This window comes from Electrona antarctica (genome assembly GCF_951216825.1).
Source record: "Electrona antarctica genome assembly, chromosome: 5".
Taxonomy (NCBI): Eukaryota; Metazoa; Chordata; class Actinopteri; order Myctophiformes; family Myctophidae; genus Electrona; species Electrona antarctica.
In genome coordinates this window covers 7,671,192-7,695,254 of record NC_136810.1, presented here as the reverse complement: position 1 = coordinate 7,695,254, position 24,063 = coordinate 7,671,192, and the positions used below count along the sequence as shown (strand labels likewise).

The window sequence follows — 24,063 nt, the reverse complement described above, 5'->3', positions numbered from 1 at the left end:
AAAACAACAACAGGGTCAGTAACACACGATATACACAGAGAAACAACAACACGGGCGGCATGGCGTTAGACGCGAGCACGCCGCAGGCGCACCAGATTCTACTTTTGTACACTCACAGCATGCTCACAAAGAGTGTGTGAGCAAGCATGCCGTTTACTTAATTGCGTTGTTTTCTGCAGATCTATGGAAGGAGAAATTCATCGATTGTAGGATGGAGAACTCATCCTTCAGCCACAACAAACACGGCTGCCACCTGGACACTCTAGACGACAACGATGTTCTCATTTATTTGGTCAGCTTCCTGGGGAGCCTGGCGGTGTTGCCTGGCAACATCATCTCTGCCCTCTTCATGGAGAAAATTGGCAGGATTAAGATCATAGGTGATTGTTCTTTTTAAGTTTTCAGTTTGTTGAAGGTTTCTTTGAGTGGGGGTCTTTATTTTAGACATCAGCACAGGGGAGAGAACACTTTTTAAATTGGTTGTGAAAGGATTCTGCACCAAGTTATGAGTTTCCATTTTTTGTACTACTTTTTTGCATGTATTGATGCTTAATTATAATGCCTTTGAGCTTTTCAATGTTTATTTAGAGGTATATAGAGAAATAAAATAAAGCACACATCCACTCACTGAAAACCATGTTCTGAGCTGAGGTCAGAATCCACAAAGAATAAAGTCTGCACACTGGGTTAACACCCATTCTGGGCGAGAACCCCTTTTGGTGTTAGCATTATGTTATGCTTTAGCTATTGAAAAATAGCAGATCTACAAGCTCATAGCGCGCCACCGAGTGGCGCGCTACGAGCTTGTAGATCTGCTATTTTTGAAAATTCGAAGAACGACTGACATAGAAACATAGCTTTTTCAGAAAACTGTCAGGATGTAGAAGACATTTTTAGAATCTGATCTCAGGTCAAAATGGGTTAAACAAATTGTTTGGTTCCTTTACACCATTGGACGTGACGTTTCGAGCCCACCGGCTCTTCACCAGACATGAGCTTTTTAATATTTATTTAGAGGCATATGCCTTGTTCATATGATTATAAAATCATTATGTGGTGCAGTGGCAGCCTGTATGAAAATATTGTTGTTTGGCTGGGGAAGCAACACAGTCGGTCACTTCCTATGTCTCTCCCTACGTCTCCCTCTCCTCCTACATGACAGGTGGCTCCATGTTGATCTCGGCAGGCTGTACCTTCTTCCTATTCCTGGGTTTCAGTCAGTCAGCGCTCATCGCCCTGCAGTGTCTGTTCTGTGGTGTGAGCGTGGCTGCCTGGAACGGCATACAGGTGGTCACCGTGGAACTGTACCCGTGCTCCAAAAGGTACAGTATATACAAGGATCTCATTGTGAAATTCCAGCTGTTTCTGAATTTCAGCCATATTTCCACTCATTAGTCAGAGCGGTGGCAAGCGTGTCTTGTCTTTAAGAAGGAATGAAACCCTAGGCTGATCTTGTAGTTTATTTTCCTCTAGGGCTAATATTATGTTAAAAACTGCGCTGTAAGCAATGCAGCTGAACATAATGCCTCTGCAAATGACAAACCATTGCAATGCAATGTATTTTTGGCACATGCACTCTGTAGGCAGGATGGTAACCAGAACCGGAATGGTTACCATCTCACCCACACTTTTTCCCACGGACCACTCACCCCCAGCGGTTCTTGTAGACTTTTTACCTCCATTATGATGAATTCCTGTTCTGTTCTTTGTCTATATAGAAGTGTCTATTTGTACGTCTCTAAATGTTTTGATGAATTGAACATGGTGGACCCTCTTGTAAACAAGTGTAATGCTTAATTGGGTCGTCCACTCACAGTTAACAGCCTTTGTATTGAGTTTGTGCTTGAAATGTACTGTAATTCTGCAAACTGTTAATAAATATTTCAATCAATCAATCAATCAATCAAACTTGTTTTACTGAGGTTACGTATAGGAATAGGGTTAGGTATAGTTTTACTGAGGTTAAGATTAGGAACAAGGTTAGGTTTAGGCATAGTTTTACTGAGGTTACATTTAGGAATAGCTGTTGGTGACCGTTCTGTTCCAAATTTCTCCATCAATATAGTAGTGTGCATTGAGTATTTCATTTCTTTGATCATTTCAATGGACTACACTGACCATCAGTAATGACTGCACATCCATCCACAGAAAAAGTTGAAGTTCTCCTTTTAACATTCTTGAGCATAAGTTACCTCTCTCATTTTCTTCCTCTGTGAATCTTCTCCCTCTCTCAGGGCAACTGCGTTCGGAGTGCTGAACGCTCTGTGTAAACTGGCGGCCGTGCTGGGCAGCTCCATCTTCGCCAGCTTTGTGGGCGTCACCAAGGCTGTGCCCATCCTGCTGTCGTTCACCGCCTTGGTCTGTGGCGGCCTAGTGGCGCTCAAGCTGCCCGACACCCGAGAGAAGATCCTGCAGTGAGGGTTCAAAGGTCAAAGCCAAGGTCATGTTGGGATGAGGGGTGGGATCAGACATGTTAGAGCTATACAGCAAAAGTAACACCCCAATCTTGCAAAGTGTTTCAAACATTTGAATACTGCTTTAATGATGCCATATAACTGACTTCACCGGCCAGCACTCGACCAGACAGTATAACATGGGCAGCTTAGCTTGCATTATCGTTTATAGTAGAATTCAGCTGGTTTGTTTTATTTCAAGTATTTGAAACATTTTCGTCGCAGGTTTTGCGCGGGTGTCGAGAGAGGGGGAAGGGATGCTGTTTACGTAAAGCAGGGGTCTTCAACAGAATCAACAGGGGGTCCTCAGAGTTACTACAGGGGGGTCCGCCAAATCTTTGTGTGAGAAGAACTTTTTTTTTAATAACCACTTGAATCGTAGCATGCCTATTCTGAGGGGAACATTAGCCGAAAATAGCAGATCTGCAAGCTGAGCTTGTAGATCTGCTATTTCAGGCAGAGGGAAAAAAGAGCAGACCAAGTACAGAGTGACTGTTTAAGTGGTTAAATGTCCAACATACATTGATGGCAGAGTCTTCAAACAAGTCTATGCAGTATGAAGCAATCTATAAAACATATGAAACGTTTAATCTGCAACACAATTTTATACAATATGTAGTGGGGCTACATCTCTCTCAGCTAAGGGGTCCTTGGCCTGAAAAACGTTGAAGACCCCTGACGTATGGTCATAATGGCGGTTGGTTTAGGTGTGTGGACAACATGTAATACATGTCATGTATTACAGGTTGATGAGTAGAATGATGAAAGTAATGAAAGTAAGTGAATCCAGTTTGAAACAAGTTTCCATGTTGTTGATTTCAATTCTGCCAAACTGTATATCTCGATACCAGACACTTTGAACATCCCCCATCAAATCTATGGCCATAAAATGATGTGACCAAAAATGGTTCAATTGTCTTGTAACCATTATGTGTATACAGTATAAATAGAAGATGTCTGCTTCTGGTTGTTTGAAGTTAGTTCTGTTGCGTTTTAACGATTCTCTTGTTGTGGAGACCTGAACAGATAACATTCCCTTGCTAAGTTGCTATGTCTTTATCAACTACGTTGTGACTTGCAAACAATTATGATACATAGGGCCCCGTTTTTTTTTTTTTACTAAGTGCAAAATATATCCCCAGCAGTTTATTAAATTTTAAGCTATGCATTTCCGTTTCAAGTCAAATGTATTTGACAGTTTTAAAGGAGTAGTTCACCCCCCTCCCCCCCCAAACAAACAAACAAACAAAAACAATATTGATGACTTTGGTTCTCCTACCGGCTACCGGAGATCCGCCGGTCATCAAATTATTGGCTTTATACCCGAGGACGCATCTGTGTCACCTTATAACCACTTTAACCATTATTTTAAACATTAGCTGTTGAAATGAGTGCCGCGCTATGAGCTTGTAGATCTGCTATTTTCTTTTTTAAGTCCTGAGCTTCATGGGGTGTTGATTTTGAATCGATAGAAAATAAGTCATTTTTGGTGAACTACTGAGGCACAGATCTAGTCGGAACATAATATCATCCACAAACCATGCCTGGGTTACAGCATTCGTAAGTAAGAGATTGAAAATGGGTTTGTCACAGAGGACAAATACAATACTTACACATGTACCACAAAGTGTAGAGTAGACAATCAACAGAACAGTAATTTAAATGCATCTGTTCAAGAAATGAATTCATTCAATAATTTTCAATGACAAATAATTCATCTGAAGCCCCCTCACAAGGCACTCAAAATAATGGTAACAAACGTTGTTTTTTTGTTTGCGTATACTGCGCAAAGAGACCAACATCTTTCAATATGTTGCCATTTCGAATAGATTAATAGTTTACACTGTCTTATGCTGCACTTGTGGGGTACAATGGGGTATTTTCATACACCAAGATGATGTTGTAAGATTTTTATCCTCTAATGTCCTCCTGTCAAAATCCCTAAACCATAATTTTCTCTCATCTCCCTACTACATTACCTCCGGATCTTCAATGTATCCGTTTTATTTATCTCATCTATTCTTTTCCCTTTCTCTTATAAACGTGTAGCTGTAAGTTTTTTAAGTTCATCCTCTCAATACAAGAAGTTGACCTGCAGGTCCTGAGAAAGAAAAATGCCATAGTAGTGCCACCTTGTGGAAGAGACCGACAATCACAGCCGCTGGTTGGCAGTGGTGGTGATTTTTTTTATTATGATAATCAAAATCTACAAAGAAACTAGTAAATTGGTACAGAAAATTGAAAGTAAAAAATACCTCAAAACTACAGTACTTGAGTAAATGTACTTAGTTACTTCTCACCACTGCAGGTTGGGTCATCTTAATGTGCTTGTGTATGTATTGTTGCTGTTCACTTCTGTCTCACAAGTTATCACACACACACACACACACACACACACATGGAGGCTATGCGCGTGACACCGGAAATTATGTGGGAGTGGCAAAAAAGTGGCAAAAGAAATACTTTCTGGCCTTGACAGCCCATGCAATCTGATTGTATTAAACATTAAACTCACCAACATTACAGATGTACGGAAAGCTTGAACTATCCTTTTTCTATCTGCAAAGTTTGTTTCATAAACATTCAACATAGACATGGTATGAGCTAGTTTCCAAACTCAAACGCTCCATGCTGCTCAATGTTTTACCACTCAATCTATATGAGGGGGGCATGTCCCGGTAGAAAAGTGATGCATGTGCATACTCTCCATTACATTTAACTTGCCCATAAATCGTGCATTTTTTACACCATGCACTGGACGCTTTCCACAGTATTCTTTCGAACAAAACTTCACACACGCACATTTTACATTTTAACCCCTCAAAAAGGCTTCACGTTTAGTTTTCCGTTTAAGAAACCTTATTGTATAGATATGAGAAAGTCTATGAGAACAAATATATATATAAAGTAATAAGGTATGGGGAAATGCTCTAGTTGCATCACTGATGCGCACATTCCTGTCTGTGTGTTGTTATTTACGACTGTTCGACTGACTGACTGCATGTTTGTGTGTTATTTTTCTGTTATGGGCTTAATGTTTCAATCAATGTGTCTTTTGACATGGTGTGTGTTGTTGACTCGTTTTTAAATATCTTGGACCGGTTTCCTTTGAAATCATAGTGCCCTTTGCTAAGCCTGATTTATACTTTTGTCGTACGACACGTTCTATGTCTGCATTCTTCGCCATGCAACACCGTCGTATGACAAGGTATAAATTAGGCATGACCCATTTCCCAAATGCATCGACAGCTGGATTCACAATTTCACACATGTACCAAAATACATTTGTTTCCAACTCTTTGTGGCATAGATCTGTCCTATGGTTGTTGGTAAGAAAACACATGGAATCTGAGTTAGGCCTAGTATCAGCACTAGACATTAACCCACACCCTCTCGTGTAATATTGCTTAAATGACCGATATCATTTCACTGTCCCAGAAAGACGACATTTTAAATATGTATCCCGTACTGAACACTGCTGTTACAGTTCAGATGAAGTCAGACTGATTGATTAGTGATGATTAGTCAGACACCTGACTTCGTTAACCTGTCTTTTTAACCATAATCAGCTGTAGTTTGCTTTGGGTAAAATCTGACATATGATGGAATTCAATGGTCTACATGAAACCGGTCCTTGGATAATGTTTACTGACTCACTGTAAGAACGAAAAATATAATAAAAATGTTGCTATATTGTAGCCCATTCTGGCTTTCAAGTAACTGCTACCACCACCACTACCATCACCAGTTGGATACAGATTCGTCATAAGTTGTTTCATCATGTCTTGTAATGTGTACTAAACAGGGACAAGGGCAACTATTTCAGGTCATAGAGACCGAGAACATTGCTTTTTTTATAGAGCCCTAAGAATGCCAGATTTGTGTCCGATGCCGATCCCGATAATGTTGAAAAGATAAAAATATTTTATGCCCTATTCAAGATTTAAAAAAAATGTTGCCTTCAACTTAACTTGTAGAACGACTATTTTGGCAAAAACAAAATAGGGATGCCAGGCTAGAAATCAGGACAAATTGCTGATAATGGTGTCAAAAAAAGTCAAATAATGGCTGGTGTCCCAAATATTGGTCTCTAGCTTTTCTCATCTTCACTGATTAAATGTGTTGCCCATGTCTGTTGTATTCTCTCAGTGTGCAGAGCAAGACATGTTACCACATAATATGCAATGTCAACGACAGCTGCTCAATAGAATCAAGCTTCTTTAGCAGACTGGATAAAACAACATGCTAAATGCACTCACTCATAATTTCACAGTTCATCATTAGTCCCATGGAACAGCTTCGATGTGGAAGCAATGTTGAGTATTTAAAATGTAGTGAATCTTTACTTTTATATTGTACCATAAGGCAGTGGTACTCAACCTGTGGGCTGGGATCCCCATGGGGTTCCCCACATCATTTAGCTTGTAGATCTGCTATTTTCACAATTTTTATCTTGTGGAACCAAAAATTGAATGCCTAGCCCTCAACCCCTACATTCCAAGTGTGGAAGAGTGGGGGGGGGGGGGTCCCCAGTTCAAATAGGATTATTTTTGGGGGGGGGTCCCAGCCTGAAATGGTTGAGAACAACTGCCATAAAGGATAACAACCACATTATGTTCAATGCGTTGTATTGTATTATTATTATGTCTTTATAGTAATAATTGTACTAATTAATTTGATCCTTACAGTCCTGTCGGTATGCAGGTCCCAGGCTCAGATGACCTCTGAACTGTGTTAAAGTTCAGAGGTTAGTTATTTTTTCTTATTTATTTTCTCTTTTCTCGTTCAGATGCTCAGAGAGGAAAATCATGTTTCTCTGCCAGATTTGTCACACACATTTCAGAGGAGTAAAATTATTTGTATTAATTTATTTTTGACTTGTACGTATTCACTAAAACTCTCAGAATTTTAGTTGGATTGCCAAAGTGAAGCTGAATATCAAGGTCAAGATCTATTAGTGCAAAGCATGTCCTAAAAGTTTGTGTTTGTCGATATTCTGGTACCACACCGCTCCATTTGTATAACAGTGAAATGGCTTATTATGAATACAATGTGTCTTTTTTTCCATTCATGTAACCATTTATTTATTTTTGATTTAAATTCTGTGTCTGGCATTAATGTAAAACAAATAAAAAGCCATAATTTGTCCTTAGTTTTTATATTTGTCTGTCGGTTTGTGGAAAAGCTGAAGGTTATTATGTATGTGTAGAATGTTGTAACGTTTAATTTGATTTATTCTTTCTGTTTGGTTACTGTATGTTTCTGTGGCTGTGACAAATTAAACAAATGGACTGAATCCATCATTGCAGTGAGTTTCCTTTGTTTGTTTGCCCATAAAAACATGCCAAACCTGGACAATAAACACTGGTAAATGAAGTGACCCTTTGCAACAAAACACTCAAGTCCCATATTCTGAACTTGGGTGCATGATGGAGGAAGAGTTGAAAAAGAGAATATACGACTCAGGGTCTGAACAAATAAGACATATCCTCAACATAATTAGCCAGAGAAGCTGAGAGCTTGAACACATCTGATTCCTGCACAACTACACAGTGGAAAGAGTCCAGCTCACACTGCAGGACCCATAGCTGGTCTCTGGACTGGAGTTTTGCTAGACAAGGTCGGGATGAATAAATAAGACAGAAATCCTTAACCAACCTCCAGACAACTGCCCACTCTAGCTCTGTTCCATTAGCCTGGCTTGGCCAGCCTGGCCGCGCCAGGCTACTGTTCCATAGCTCTAATGCAACGGCAGCAACCGCATTAGGGCTATGGACCAGAGCTATGCTGCTGCCCACTCATGTATCACAAAAGAGTCAACACTGGAAGACAGACATGAGGAGTCCAGCCTAGGTATAGGCTAGCCCAAACATTTAGACTCTCGTAGTTTTTTTTTCGATTCTGACGAATCTCTCGTCAGAATCGACAAAAAAAACTCTACGAGAGTCTAAATGTTTAGGCTAGGTATAGGCTAATAATACTTACTAGATTAATGGTCCCATGACGACTGTCTCCCCTCCCACACAAACACAAGCCATGGAAAGCAGAACAGCGCCATGTCATCTGGTAAACTTCTGTTATTGCTAAAGTTAACAACTCTCTGTAGCCTACACATTTGCGGTAACGGTCACACAAAGTTTAAATGGTAATTATTATTATTTTTATATACGAAGGATTTAGCCATTTTCCCGAAGTTGTAACTAGCTAACAAATAAAACACGTCAAAAACAGACTGGTATTTTCTACCTCCAGGAGACTGGCTGACACAGGCGCTATCCATGGTGCTAGTAAGAGTGGCGACACTAGCGTTGACTCCCATTGTAATGGAATGTGGAAGTGCTCATTCTATCTCAATGGGATAGTTCCAGCCATAGGAGCAATGTTTGGAACTCGAATTAAAAGCATGTCGCTACTCTCCTACTCTACACCCAGGGAGAGCATGCGCACGAGTTTCAACCACCCCCATGTTTCAACGCGGGAGGGGCCTATGAGAGGGGTCAACAATGTAAGGTGCTTGTTTTAAATCTGCTATAAGAAATTGGCCATTACATGTATTGTAGCCTACCTAAAAAGACAATTATCAGTTGCCTAAACATATTGCAGCACCAAAGCCAATGCTGCTACCTACTGTATATATAAATACAGTATATCAAATATGTTGTACAGTATATCAATCTAATATGTTTGTTTGTTTGTAGTTGCTTCATCGCTCAACAATCAGCAATTGTTCACAATAAAAACAGTACATATGGTAACAAATTACAATTATTAAGACAGAAATAAGTGCAGGTGAGAAAGAAAACCTTTATAGAGCTCATACAAGATGTTCACTAATAAACAAGCAGTACGTTAAAAACTTATAATCAATTCAAACATAAGACACGACAAAAAAACATGCGTGTGTGCGTGTGTGTGAGCGCATCCACTAACTGTATGCGCTTAAAGCTGTAGTGTATAGTCTTATAGACAACTTTATTTAGATTTAGAAAGGGAACGTGACATCACACATTTTGATGAATTGAACATGGTGGACCCTCTTGTAAACAAGTGTAATGCTTAATTGGGTCGTCCACTCACAGTTAACAGTCTTTGTATTGAGTTTGTGCTTGAAATGTACTGTAATTCTGCAAACTGTTAATAAATATTTCAATCAATCAATCAAACACCATTGAAAGTAATAGCTGAAAAGCTCTCAAGATGGCACCACCTGTCCATTGAACTCAATGGACAGGGGCTGAGGCAGTCACTCACTCTAAACATCATGGTACAATGGACCAAAATGGAAACAGACCCCACCACCAGGGATTTTTGTTTTATCCTTTTACTAGCACTGTGTTTTCTTTTTCTTCTTTGTGCCATTTTCAAACGTGTTAATACAGTATCCAATCAATCAAATGTATATAATTACCCTTTTTGTTCTACAATCTACACTATTATTTAGAGCTCACGCTCTCTCTCTCTCACAATATTCTGCTTGTTGAACCAGTCCAAGATGTCTTGTTTGTTCTCTTGTAGCCAGTTGATGTTGGCGGTGGTCCTCTCATAGGCCTGTGTCAGAGCCAGCGTGGCTGAGCCGAAGTCACCGTTCTCCTCTTCAAAGGCCTTAAGCTACAGGGACACAGACATGGATGTACAGTCAATAAGACCCGGGCCGATTCTATAAATACCTTCTAAATCAGTGGTTCCCTCACATTATTTTGTAATTAAAGATTATTCAAACTTTTTCTGATATGTTTTCAATGTTCTTCAAAAATAGCAGATGTACAAGCTAGCAGTGTGTCAAGTCAAAGTCATACGATTTGTCACACACGTTACCGCAGTGAAATGTGTTCTCTGCATTTGACTCTCTTGGAGCAGCGAGCCGCAGCCAAGGAGCGGTGAACTGCAGTCGTGCCGCACTCGGGAATCATTTGATTAGTAGATTTGACCCCTTTGATCAAAGGGTTGGATTAACCCTTTGATGCTGAGAGCCAAGCAGGGAGGCATTGGGTCCCATTTTTACAGTCTTTGGTATGACCCGGGCGGGGATCGAACCCCGACCTCCCAGTTTCAGGGCGGACACTAACCACAAGGCCACTGTCTGGCATGAAGTGACATGCTTTGAGCTTGAAAATCTGCTTGTAGATCTGCTACCTGCTTGTAGACCCCACCCCCCCCCATCTCAAAATATTTTGTTCCAGGGGCCCCCCAGAAAAAGAATGTTCGCTTTAAAAATATAGGTATATATATTCAAAGATTTGCACACATTTTCATGATTTCTCAAAGACAGCAGATCTACAAGCTCATATTTGTGACGCACTATGAGCTTGTAGATCTGCTATTTTTCAATAGCCAAGGAAGGAATAAAATAATGGTAAAAGTGGTTAAAATAAAATAAAAATTACACAGATTGCTTTCTCGATTTCAAAGGGTTAATAGAAAATGGTTCATTCTTGTACATAGGTTAGGTACTAAGTGATGTTGATTATTCCACCACAAACCTGCTGCAGTTCAGCTTCAGTAGAGAATCTCTCAGTGACTCCACTGATCAAGTTGGCAAAGTTGAAGGAGTCTTTTCCATAGCTGAAACACAACAAAACGGTTCAAGGCTGAAATCCATGTGGATGTGGGTATCAAAATGGAAACGCAGGCACTCGGGTGACACAGTGGGGTTCATTATCTCTGACTTTGATTAATTATTGAATTCTTTATTATTCAATACTATAACCAGTTCCTTTCAATTTGCTCATTTCTTAATGCACTCACAGTTGAACACTGTTACTGCAAATGTAACTGAAGAAATCATCGTCTCTTTCTCTCACACACACACATCTTTATTCTATCTATTGACAGTGCATTACTGTATAACACTCACTATGTAAACATGTATTCCCAGTTTGTCCTGACAAAGTCCCAGGCCAGGTCTTGCCCCTCTCTGTTACCGGCAATGGAGACGATGACTGAAGTGGCATCCTGCCTCCGGATCATATTGGGCTCTAAGGTATAGGAGAGATACCTGGAAGGGCAGAAGAGACGGAGTGACACATGCGCACACGCACACGCACACGCACACGCACACGTGCCCGGACCTAGCGGTCCGGGCACCAGTAGGTTCCTAATGACAGCGCATTGCGGGTTTGAGTCCCAATCCTGACTAACTTTGCTGTATGTCACTCCCTGTCTCTCTCTCTTCATTCCTGTCTGTCTCCACTTACTCAATAAAGGTGAGTAAAAAGCCCAAAAAATATCTTTAAAAAACATGTGTCTCAGTGACTGAATCCAAACACTTTCATAATGTACAGAAAAACAACACACATGAACGACCGTATTCACAGTCATCATAGGTTATACGTTTCTGTCAAATTACAAACACCGGAAAAGATTATGGGTGCAGAAGCACATTCTCCTCCAAATAGATCAACTGTGTGATGCACACACACACACACACACACACACACACACACACACACACACACACACACACACACACACACACACACACACACACACACACACACACACACACACACACACACACACACACACACACACACACACACCTTTTCAAGAGTTGTGTGTCGTTGGTACACGCAAGAGCGTGCATCAGTTTGCTAGCTTCACTGGCAAGTGTAGCGTTCTTAAATTGGTCCCAGCCAAACTTCCACTCTGCCTCGCCCCCTGCTGCCATGGCTCTGCAGTACACCGACGAACGCAGGTTGGGATGAATCCTGGCAACACAATAGGATTAGCTTATCATTAAGGCTTCACTCACACTGTCACAACCGAATGTTGTATAGCTGATGCATGAGACTTGTTGACTGTTGCAAGCTCGCAATTCATTTCCAATGGGAGTCACGTGGTTTGAAGAGACAAACGTGTTGTATGAGGGGGAGGGGGGCAGTCGAAACACATACAACATACATACATCAGCTTGTAGGCAAAAATGTTGTATCAAACCATGTGACTTCCATTGGAAATGCATTGGGGCAAGATGTAAACAAACCCTTTGTTTAGATCTAGCATGCATCAATGTTGTATGCTAGATGTATAGGTGTGAGTGAAGCCTTAGGTATAGGCGTCATAAGGCATCATGTGGCATGGAGTGAGTTAACTGGCACAGCACAGTAAAATACATGATCAATCAATACCACTTGTACCTTGGGTTGCCAACCATCCTGTGAAATCCCTCATTTGAAAACTAATTAGACGTGTCCCTTATTGAAATGATTAAGGGACACTGTGTTCCTTATTTTGGGGAATCAATCAATGACACAAGTCTTATGATTTCAAACAGCTCATATACGATACACTATAAGAACACAGGTTGTAAACAGTGACAACAAACCCTCTGAACTTAGTGAACTGGACCCGAGTTGTCTCAGTACTTTTTTCTCTTGTCTACCCCAAATGTATTTACAAGCTCACAAGTCACGTTGCGACATGCTGAGAGCCTGTAGATCGGCTATTTTTGAATATGGAATATGAAGTGATTAATATAAAATACAAAAACTGTACAATATATATAGTGACAGTTTTATATTCTTCTGTCACAGATATAAGGTTGTCCCACTCGTGTCCCTTAATTGGATTTCAGAGGTAGTTCAAAGTTGGCAACCGTACTTGTACCTCGTCAAAGGCGTTTTCCAGCATTTTGACACAACAGTACTGACATGAGGTCAGTCAGACAACCACCCAGCGAGGTACATAGACACACAACAGAGGCAGAGATGGAAGGTTACAAGTGGGTGTAGTACTAACGTATTGTGATGAGTGTCCATCCATTGTTTGAACCATGTGGTGGTTAAAGTCTGGCATTCTGCCACTCCTGTTTTGCAGGCCATATCAATAGCATTCACCTGGTTGTATCTGCAGTAGGGGAGAGACACACATGATTAACACTATACTGACTCCCAAGAGATGTTAATTAGTGCCTACCCTACAGTAGCCTATGCTTCATTGAACCAGTTAGCTTTGTGTAAAATACTGCTTTGGAAATATCAGCGTAGAGAACATGCTAGCATTACCAAGTTGTAAGACTGTGTTCCAATCTCAATGACTTTACCTACCATCATAAACAATATCACGACATGTTAAACATTTTGAAAATGTTTAACCCATTTTGTGTGGGAACCCCGCATTATGTTATAATTTAGCTATTGAAAAATAGCAGATCTACAAGCTCATAGCGCGCCACCAAGTGGCGCGCTACGAGCTTGTAGGTCTGCTATTTTTGAAAAATCGTGAAAATATTTCAGAAAACTGGAGGATTTAGAAGATTTTTTTTAAATTTTGAGGTCAGGCCTAAACGGGTTAACATAAAATCTTCTCTTCTGGGTGACCCTGCCACAAAACATTTTGATATGGTGGTCCGCGGCCAAATACAATATAAATCTGGGGGTCCTTGACATGAAACAGTTTGAGAACTACTGGCATGAAGTATATATCCAGACCACTTACTGGTCAGTGTGTCCAGGTGGAACCTGCGTCCATTCTGACGTCTCGTTCTTGAAGTACAGGAAGAGAGGAGTCACCAGCTTCTTCATGTAGTCCTAGAAATGTAAAGATTTGATGCTGTTCTAGTTATTCAAGTAACTGTGCATCAGGTTTGCATCAGGTTATAAACTGGTTATAAAAGTTTTTAAGTTCATCCTCTCAATACAAGAAGTTGACCTGCAGGTCCTGAGAAAGAAAAATGCCATAATAGTGCCACCTTGTGGAAGAGACCGACAATCACAGCCGCTGGTTGGTAGGGGTGGTGATTATTTTTTTATTATGATAATAATCAAAATCTGCAAAGTAACTAGTAAATTGGTACAGAAAATTGAAAGTAAAAAATACCTCAAAACTACAGTACTTGAGTAAATGTACTTAGTTACTTCTCACCACTGCAGGTTGGGTCATCTTAATGTGCTTGTGTATGTATTGTTGCTGTTCACTTCTGTTATCACACACACACACACACACACACACACACACACACACACACACACACACACACACACACACACACACACACACACACAAAACTCTCCCCCAGTGGTTCTTGCATTACATAGTTTTACTGAAGTTACGTTATTCATATTTTTTCCTAACCTTAACGTTCTGAGGTCACCAGATCAGAGCTGGGGCGAGCGTGTTTTGCAGCGAGTGTTCTTGTATTCATGCAGACATGCAGGCACTTACACCAACACACAGAAAGACATTATGAATAAGAGAGAGACTCAGATATTATACCTGCAGAGGCCCATACACCTCAGTGCGGTCCAACATTCGGTAGTAATAGTGCATGTTGTTCAGCGCAGACTGCCAGGGCATGTATTGTGTCTCTCCTTCTAGATAGAGGGTCGTCCTCAGGGCGAGAGTCGTGTGAAGCAAAGAGGCCCTGGAGGAACAGTCATGGAGATGGAGATTCATATTACTTTCATGATCATCAATGAGGAAACTAAGTCATGAAGTAAATGTTAAATGGTGCCTTTATCCAAGGCACTTTACAGAGATTATGCATTACAATCACACACACATTCATACACCGATGGCAGCGGAAACCATGCAAGCCACCAACTAGCACATCGGGAGCAATTTGGGGTTCAGTGTCTTGCTCAAGGACACTTCGACAGTAACTCTGGGGGAGCCCGGGTTCGAACTGGCAACCTCACGGTTACCATCCAGCCACTCTACCCCTGATCCACCACCGCCCCTGAAGACGACTAAGTTGGCCTACTGGCAGCGCGCACAACATATGTGGCCATCAGTCCAGCGTGGTTTGCGAGATTAACTCCAGGCAAATAGACAGACGCGCGCGCGCGCGCACACACACACACACACACACACACACACACACACACACACACACACACACACACACACACACACACACACACACACACACACACACACACACACACACACACTGCCCTAGATCAATCAATGTCTCGTAAAGGAGGGTTTTATGAGCACTGCCATTGTGTTTGGTTTGCCAATCAATGACTCACAATGCCGTTAGTTTAAGGTGGACAGTAGTGGACACTGAAACTTGCCTGGCCAGATTGAAAGCATCATCCACCAGTTGTGCCCTGTTGATCACTGGTACAACCTGCAAAACATTCTCTAGTTGATCAAACGGTTAGTGGCAACATAAATGTTTATAATGTGGAACATGAACAGCAGGGTGAAATTACCAATTGTATGAATTAACCCATTTTGGGCGGGAATCCCTTTTGGTGTTAGCATTATGTTATAATTTAGCTATTGAAAAATAGCAGATCTACAAGCTACTCGCCACTCGGTGGCGCGCTATGAGCTTGTAGATCTGCTATTTTTGAAAAATCAAAGAACCACTGACATAGAAACATAGCTTTTTCAGAAAACTGTCAGGATGTAAAAGACATTTTTAGAATCTGATATCAGGTCAAAAATGGGTTAAAACATAATGGTATTACAGGGTGGCTATGTCTGAAGATGATGTCAATAGTTCTTGATCTGTGGTTTGACATTAAATAGTTGTGCACCTGGTGGTCTGTGTTGAGTTGTGTGAGGAGTCTTTCCCAGTTGCCAAGATCATAGTTGACTCTATAATAACCTGTCACATTGATGTTGGCCAGAACCCAATCACCACCACTCTTCATCTCGCTGTTCACCCCTGGAAGAGAAATAAAGATAGTGTCAACTCACTGAACTGTGAAGAGAGCAAGATAATGTAAACATAGACAGATAACGTCGATAATGTCCCATGTGCACATGCTGCACATTGTGTTGCAGAAAACAGCAGTGCATGCAGCAACGCTGAGGCACTGCATTATGCATTGTGTTACATTGTACTGTATGCCTATGTGTCAGCCTGTTTCAGATTAACCCATTCTGGGCGGGGACCCCTTTTGGTGTTTTAACTAAGCATTATGTTATACTTTAGCTATTGAAAAATAGCAGATCTACAAGCTCATAGCGCGCCACCGAGTGGCGCGCTATGAGCTTGTAGGTCTGCTATTTTTGAAAAATCGTAAAAATGCGGCACACATCTTTGAATATTATATTCTTTCAAAATGGGTTAATTCCAAATCTGCTTGTAAGTTAATGTCCAAAACATACTGTCTCAGAAAATTATACAACCTGATTTTATTAAAAAAAATAAAAATAAAGAAGAAATCAGTTTTTTAGATGACCTTGCAGGCTTATGCAAAGGCTAAAATGTAATTTAGATAGACAGATGCCAGGTCATTTGTACACATGGCATCCTATAGTGTATATATAGTCTCAAAGTACAGATGATAGATGTTTGTTACCGTATAATGCATATGTATTACACTGTTTAGAGTAGACTGATGATAGGTTCTTGGTTTACCTACTGTATGATCCTAAATTATTTGATGTATTACCACACGTTTTCCTTGCTACTGTACAGTTGGGTGCCACCGATATTGTCCCTTATCATTTGACCCATTTAAGGCCTGACCTCAAAATTTTAAAAAATCCTTCTAAATCCTCCAGTTTTCTGAAATAAATATTTTCACGATTTTTCAAAAATAGCAGACCTACAAGCTTGTAGCGCGCCACTCGGTGGCGCGCTACGAGCTTGTAGATCTGCTATTTTTCAATAGCTAAATTATAACATAATGTTTAAAACACCAAAAGGGGTTCCCGCCCAAAATGGGTTTACTGTCCTTTTGCGCAGATCACGCAAACCTCAGCAAAAAGAAAAGGACAATATCGATGGCCTCCAACTGTAAGTCACTCTGGACTAAGGCCCCATTTACACTGGCAGACAAATCCAGCCTGAATCAGATCTGAGCCACATAAAGATTGAAATCCGATTGGTTTAAATGGTCACATGACTCATTTAGACAAATCAGATTCCAATCTGGATGTGGCTCAGATGTGTAAATGGCTGCCAGTGTAAATGGGGCCTAAGAGCATCTGCTAAATGTCTAAATTGTAAATTGTCAGCTTAGCATGGTAGCTACATCACTGCTAAGTGCAAACATACTTACTGTCATTAGCAAAGTGATATATAATTATATTGCTGATTGCTAAAAGGACCCACAACAGTACAGGTTGGTTCATACCTGACTTCTCCATCAGCCACGTGTCTCCCTGGACCTCTCCTGGCTTCATCCACCTGATAGGAATCAGCCATGTATTGCTGACAACAAACACATACAGTATGTGTAAATCATTCATTCATAGGTAATCCCCACATAGGATTAGTGAGTCTGAGTAATTACTGACTGAGAGAGAGAGATTCAATGGGTTCTACATCATGATCTAGCACAGGGGTGGGCAACTTTGACGATGGAGAGGGCCACTATATTTCCACAATCACTCCCTAGGGCCATATATTAGTCGTAGCAAAAATAGCCGATCTACAAGCTCAAAACGCGTCGTGATGCGACGCGTTTTGAGCTTGTAGATCGCCTATTTTTGCTATATTCGAAATGAAATCTTGAATTAATTTTTGCTATTTTTGAATTGGAATCCTGAAAATTTACATTTTTATGTAATTTCAAATGCCTTTAATTATACTTGTGTTGCGCAATGAGCTACTAATTTAGACTGAAGTAATTAAAGCGGGTCATGTTTGCATGTTGTGGAATTGTAAACAGTTGAAACCAATATTATATCAGTATTATGACATTAACCTGAGGGCCACATTAAGTGAAGGTGGGGGCCGCATGTGGCCCCCGGGCCGCCAGTTGCCCAGCCCTGATCTAGCAGGAAAGCATGAATGAGTGGTAGGAATAAATAACTAAAGAAAAAAGGAGGGAGCTAGGGAAGGAAGATGTAAAGGGAAGAATACATGATTTTCTATGTGGATCATGGTCCAATTGTACATTAAAAGCACTTGTCAACAACTGATGCAAAGATATATATTTTATATAATTATATTTTATCACAGCACGATTACAAAGTCAATGCAAAGATAGATGCAAATTCACATTGTTCATTTTGTCAACTAAAACTGTGACGAACAATGTTGGTCGACTGCCATTTTTTACTGACAAAAACTAAATCAAAACTAAGCTATGATGACTAAAACTAATATGACTAAATATATTGACAATTAAAACTAAATGATAGGGAGGGACTAGTGGAGAAGATATCCAGTAGAACTAAGGACAAGTCATTTTATGCTTGGTTGCTTGGAATTTATTAAAAAAACTAGGACTAAAAAACAACTTTGCTGTCAAACTCGACACTGGCTGAGAATGACGTCGTGACGCACATGACGTGATTAAGCACCCATGAATCAAGCAAGAGATAAAATGTACAGTTGGGTGCCACCGATATTGTCCCTTATCATTTGACCCATTTAGGCCTGACCTCAAAATAAAAAAAAAATCCTTCTAAATCCTCCAGTTTTCTGAAATAAATATTTTCACGATTTTTCTAAAATAGCAGACCTACAAGCTCGTAGCGCGCCACTCGGTGGCGCGCTATGAGCTTGTAGATCTGCTATTTTCCAATAGCTAAATTATAACATAATGTTTAAAACACCAAAAGGGGTTCCCGCCCAAAATGGGTTAACTGTCCTTTTGCGCAGATCACGCAAACCTCAGCAAAAAGAAAAGGACAATATCGATGGCCTCCAACTGTACCAGCCTGGGATCCAGCATGATTCACTTTTCTCAGTCGCTGTGAGGAAAAGAAAGTGAACCAGGCTGGATCCCAGGGTAGAAATGTTGTTTTCGTTGACTAAAACTAAGACGAAAAATGTTCGTCGACTACCTTTTCTCACCGACGAAAACTAAATGGAAACTAAATGAAAACTAAGCTATGATGACTAAAACTAAGACTAAATATATTGACAATTTCAGATAACAGATAAAAACTAGACTAAAATGTTAGGAAGGGACTTATAGTGGACAAGAGATTCAGTATAAGTCCTTTTACACTTGGTTGCATGCTGAAAATAGCAGATCTACAAGCTTGAGCTTGTAGATCTGCCATTTTCAGCAAGTGTAAAAACAGTCATTACGACGGCATCAAGGCCCGCCAAAATACATTTTAGTCGACTAAAACTAGACTAACACTAAAACATTCCAGGTGACTAAAATGTGACTAAAACTAAATTACAACTATTCAAAAGACTACGACTAAAACTAAAATCAAAATTTGCTGCCAAAAACAACACTGCAAGGTAGAAATGTACTTCACGGCGGGTGTGAAGAATAGTGTTTTTGCTGTGTGATGATGTGGTCATGTGACATACTTATTGCTTGCGAACGCAGTGAGCATTTACTATGAGACCCAGCAGATCATGTCTGTCTGTGTGTCTGTGTCACCGTCTCCACACCTGAGCGCAAAACTTTCTTAAGCTGCGCACTTCTTAAGCTGCGCGCAGCTTAAAGCTTGAGTTTTTAGACAGCTGGTGGATGGAAATTAAGCTCCACCTCCGCGGAAGACTTGAGCGGAGTAGAGCGTTTCCGGGAATCTGGCCGTCGCGCAAGTATTCGGCGGAGGTGGAGCTTAATGTCCATCCACCAGCTGTCTAAAAACTCAAGCTTTAAGCTACGCGCAGCCGAGAACGTGCGCAGCTCTTTTGACCGTGTGGCAGCACCTTGTGTGTGTCACGCTGTAACACCACCCGCCCACCACCAGAGGGCGCAGCTGTATCACACACAAAAACACACACACATGCACACACACACACACACACACACGCACGCACGCACGCACGCACGCACACACACACACACACAAAACTTAACTTAAAAAAAAACTTAACTTAAAAAAAAAACTTAAAAAGGAAAAACTTTAAAAGGAAAAACTTTAAAAAAAACTTAACTTAAAAAAAAACTTAACTTAAAACAAAATCTTAAAAAACACAAAAAAAAGAGAACTTAAAAAAAAACCTTAAAAAATGACATAATTTATTCTAATTGTTGTTTTTGCAATTTACGAGCTGCGTCTTACTTGTATGAGACATTAGGCTCTGGGTCCAGTAGAAAGTGCCTCTGGGATAATGCTCCAGTAGAGGTATCTATGGTGACCACAGGGAAGCCCATTTGAAAGACCCAGCCTTTCATGATGTCATTGACCCCAGCAGGAAGGGTCACTGTACCGTTGTTGGCATCTACCGCCTATGGAGGAAACATGACAGGCAGATATCCAATGTAAAGATAATACTTTGAGGTGGATTTAACCCATTTTGGGGCGGGAACCCATTTTGGTGTTAGCATTATGTTATGCTTTAGCTATTGAAAAATAGCAGATCTACAAGCTCATAGCGCGCCACCGAGTGGCGCGCTACGAGCTTGTAGGTCTGCTATTTTTGAAAAGTCGAGGAACCACTGACATAGAAACATAGCTTTTTCAGAAAACTGTCAGGATGTAGAAGACATTTTTAGAATCTGATCTCAGGTCAAAATGGATTTAAGGCCACAGTATAGCCCAGGTAATTAAGCTGCTGCTTCATCCGCTTATTGTGGAAGTTCAGTGTTCAACACCTCTAGAAAAGTGCTTCTCAAAGTGGGGTTCAGGGATCGCCAGGGGTCTTTGAGGGGGATACTCCAGGGGGTCCCCAGCGAATTGAGCAATAATTCAAACACTTGAACTCTATTTTAAACTTCAAATATATATATATATATATATATATATATATACATACACACACACACACACACACACACACACACACACACACACACACACACACACACACACACACACACACACACACACACACACACACACACACACACACACACACACACACACACACACATCTTCTCTCAAGTATGTCCCTGGCCCAAAATATTTTCAGGTGGACAAATACATATTCATTTGCTGGTCCTTGACATGGAAAAGTTTGAGAAACCCAGCTAGAGTACCAACGTCCTGATGTCAAACCCACGTCCCCTGGGTCATTTATATTTCCCCTATTAGACGGTTATTAAATCAAATGTAAATGTAATGTAGTAGTAGGGATTACTTTGCAAAACAAGTTAAAGTTCTTACCATTTGAAGATGGTCCCACAAGTCTGTGCCTGCCGTGTTGCCATAGGCAAAATGATTTAGGTAGCTCTGGGGAAGAATGCATCACATCTCAGTATGCTATTATGAGATCACTGGTGAATAACCGTAATAATATACCATCTTTCATTTCCAGGAAGTGATAAGTCCTCATTCACATTCATACAGACAATCTAAATATACATAGGCTACTACTGTAGTGTACTGTATACTCAGATCGGTGAACCAATATTCTAAATTGTAAATGGTGCATTTATATAGCGCCTTTATCCAAGGCGCTTTACATAGATTGTGCATTACATTCACCCATTCACACACACATTCATACACTGATGGCGGCAGAAACCATGCAAGGCACCAACCAGCACATCAGGAGCAATTAGGGGTTCAGTGTCTTGCTCAAGGACACTTCGCCACTAACTCTGGGGGAGCCCGGGTTCGAACTGGCGACCTTGCTGTTGCCATCCGGAAACTCTACCCCTGAGCCACCGCCACCCCAGCGCAAGTCTCAGCCACGCCCCGCCCCTCTAGACCAGAGAACACGCTGGTTAGGCCAGGCTATATATATATACAGTAACGTAACACAAATACATACTTTGAGACCCTGGACAAAGACTGGTTCTGATAGGAAATCTGACAACATCCTCAGCACTGCTGCACCCTGAAGAGAAAGAGAAAGGAACTGAACGTTACACAGTTCATGTATACAGTTGGAGGCCATCGATATTGTCTTTTTGCTGAGGTTTGCGTGATCTGCGCAAAAGGACAGTTAACCCATTTTGGGCGGGAACCCCTTTTGGTGTTTTAAACATTGTTATAATTTAGCTATTGAAAAATAGCAGATCTACAAGCTCATGTAGGTCTGCTATTTTTGAAAAATCGTGAAAATATTTATTTCAGAAAACTGGAGGATTTAGAAGGATTTTTTAAAATTTTGAGGTCAGGCCTAAATGGGTCAAATGATAAGGGACAATATCGGTGGCACCCAACTGTACATTTCTAGAGCCTGCAAATGTAACCAAATGTGTTTGGGTACATCAGAATCACACTCAGTTTGGTAGGGGTCCCCGACCCGTTACCATTGCCCAGCCTTTACAGCATGGGTTCCCAAAGTGGGGTCCGGGGACCCCTAGGGGTACTTGAGGGAGTTCCAGGGGGTACCTAGCTTAATTAGAGATAGGAACCAAATGGACCCTTATGGGTCTGTAAGTCAGAGAGTGTACAAATGGAACCAAATGGACCCTAATGGGTCCATTTGGTTCCATTTGTACACTCTCAGAGTTAAATTAACTGATTTTACAATATAAATTGGGGTACCAGAGATAGAAATGCCATTAAATCGGGGATCCGTGGCATAATGCGTGTGAAACTGGGGGTCCATGAAATTAATATGTTTCGGAATCACTGCTGGAGCAGTAAAAATCCTCCCTTATCGGGGTCACTGGCATATGTTTTCAAATGGGGGGTCCGTGGCCTGATACATGTTGATTTGGGGGTCCTTGACACGAAAAAGTTTGGGAACCACTACTTTACAGTATTACAGGCCCCGGGTGAGGTGGTGAGCAAATGACGAGAGGGCAACGTGTTGTTGTGAGCTTGTAGATCAGCTATTTTTGATTAACTTTCGCCTATTGTGACAAGTGCCTTGTGATGCTAGGGTTCATGTGGCTATAAGTTAAAGTGTTGATTAACCCTAGAACACTAAACATATGTTTTGTTACACCATCACTAAACACAGGTATATTTTACCAAAATATTCCATAAAAAATATTTCTCATCAAAATATATTGCATTACAGCAATACATGGCAACTTGAGGTACTCTTCTTTAATATTTCATTATGACTTTTCACAAAAAAAAGGGGGGGGGGACGTGCATATTATTTTTTTAAATATTCCTAAAAAAATATAAATGAAGTTGGGAACTTCTCCTTTGGTCCACCCATTCCTAAGACATGTGAGATTGGTCCAGTGAATAAAAAAAAATAATAATAAAAAATATATATATATATCCATTGTGGGTGTATTGGATTTTGTATTGGATCACACTATCACTAAACACGGGTGAAATTCACCCGAACACCTGTCTGTAGAAAAAAATGTGGATGTGGATGTGGGCAGGGAAACGAACCCACCTTCTATGATGTCACTGAGCATCATGAAGGTACTGAAAGACCCACCCACCTCAGACATCTGCAACATTATGATGTCACTGAGCATCATGAAGGTACTGAAAGACCCACCCACCTCAGACATCTACAACATTATGAAAATTGCAAAAATATAATCGTCCGGGTGAAAATCACCCATGTTTAGGGTTAAACATTATTTTCTCATCATCTTCATGTAAAATAAATAAGGCTACTGGTACTGGGTAATGAGCAGTGATAATCTGTATCTAATTTATATTCCCTTCTTCTTGTCATGAAAGTGCTTCTTGTACCTTGCTGTATGAGATGCTATCAAAGTGCTTCTTGTACCTTGCTGTAAGATATGCTATCAAAGTGCTTCTTGTACCTTGCTGTATGAGATGGTATCAAAGTGCTTCTTCTACCTTGCTGTATCAAAGTGTTTATTGTACCTTGCTGTATGAGATGCTATCAAAGTGCTTCTTGTACCTTGCTGTATGAGATGCTATCAAAGTGCTTCTTGTACCTTGCTGTATG

At 40.7% G+C, this 24,063-nt stretch overlaps 2 protein-coding genes and 1 long non-coding RNA gene across 3 annotated transcripts in view; 2 read left to right on the top strand and 1 right to left on the bottom strand.

Annotated features, from left to right (window-relative positions):
• The window catches only part of sv2bb (synaptic vesicle glycoprotein 2Bb), a gene marked incomplete at its 5' end in the record, with an annotated part of 36,263 nt that extends 33,631 nt beyond the window's left edge, over nucleotides 1-2,632 (top strand). The window contains 3 exons of the mRNA XM_079500642.1: nucleotides 180-380; nucleotides 1,163-1,322; nucleotides 2,235-2,632. Of these exons, the coding sequence (XP_079356768.1) occupies nucleotides 180-380; nucleotides 1,163-1,322; nucleotides 2,235-2,418 (545 nt within the window). The 3' untranslated portion in view covers nucleotides 2,419-2,632. The remainder of the gene's footprint in view (nucleotides 1-179; nucleotides 381-1,162; nucleotides 1,323-2,234) is intronic.
• Nucleotides 2,633-5,235: 2,603 nt separating this feature from the next.
• On the top strand, nucleotides 5,236-7,761 carry LOC306923369. Its single transcript, XR_013790051.1, has 2 exons — nucleotides 5,236-5,533; nucleotides 7,199-7,761. It is a non-coding gene; the product is annotated as an uncharacterized lncRNA (long non-coding RNA).
• Nucleotides 7,762-7,998: 237 nt separating this feature from the next.
• Nucleotides 7,999-24,063, bottom strand: part of LOC306923254 (aminopeptidase N-like) — a gene marked incomplete at both ends in the record, with an annotated part of 44,217 nt that continues 28,152 nt past the window's right edge. The window contains 14 exons of the mRNA XM_079501287.1: nucleotides 7,999-8,064; nucleotides 9,918-10,061; nucleotides 10,934-11,015; nucleotides 11,308-11,448; nucleotides 11,993-12,160; nucleotides 13,191-13,298; nucleotides 13,890-13,981; nucleotides 14,667-14,814; nucleotides 15,470-15,525; nucleotides 15,941-16,071; nucleotides 17,492-17,568; nucleotides 20,340-20,506; nucleotides 21,384-21,449; nucleotides 21,994-22,059. Of these exons, the coding sequence (XP_079357413.1) occupies nucleotides 7,999-8,064; nucleotides 9,918-10,061; nucleotides 10,934-11,015; nucleotides 11,308-11,448; nucleotides 11,993-12,160; nucleotides 13,191-13,298; nucleotides 13,890-13,981; nucleotides 14,667-14,814; nucleotides 15,470-15,525; nucleotides 15,941-16,071; nucleotides 17,492-17,568; nucleotides 20,340-20,506; nucleotides 21,384-21,449; nucleotides 21,994-22,059 (1,512 nt within the window). The remainder of the gene's footprint in view (nucleotides 8,065-9,917; nucleotides 10,062-10,933; nucleotides 11,016-11,307; nucleotides 11,449-11,992; nucleotides 12,161-13,190; nucleotides 13,299-13,889; nucleotides 13,982-14,666; nucleotides 14,815-15,469; nucleotides 15,526-15,940; nucleotides 16,072-17,491; nucleotides 17,569-20,339; nucleotides 20,507-21,383; nucleotides 21,450-21,993; nucleotides 22,060-24,063) is intronic.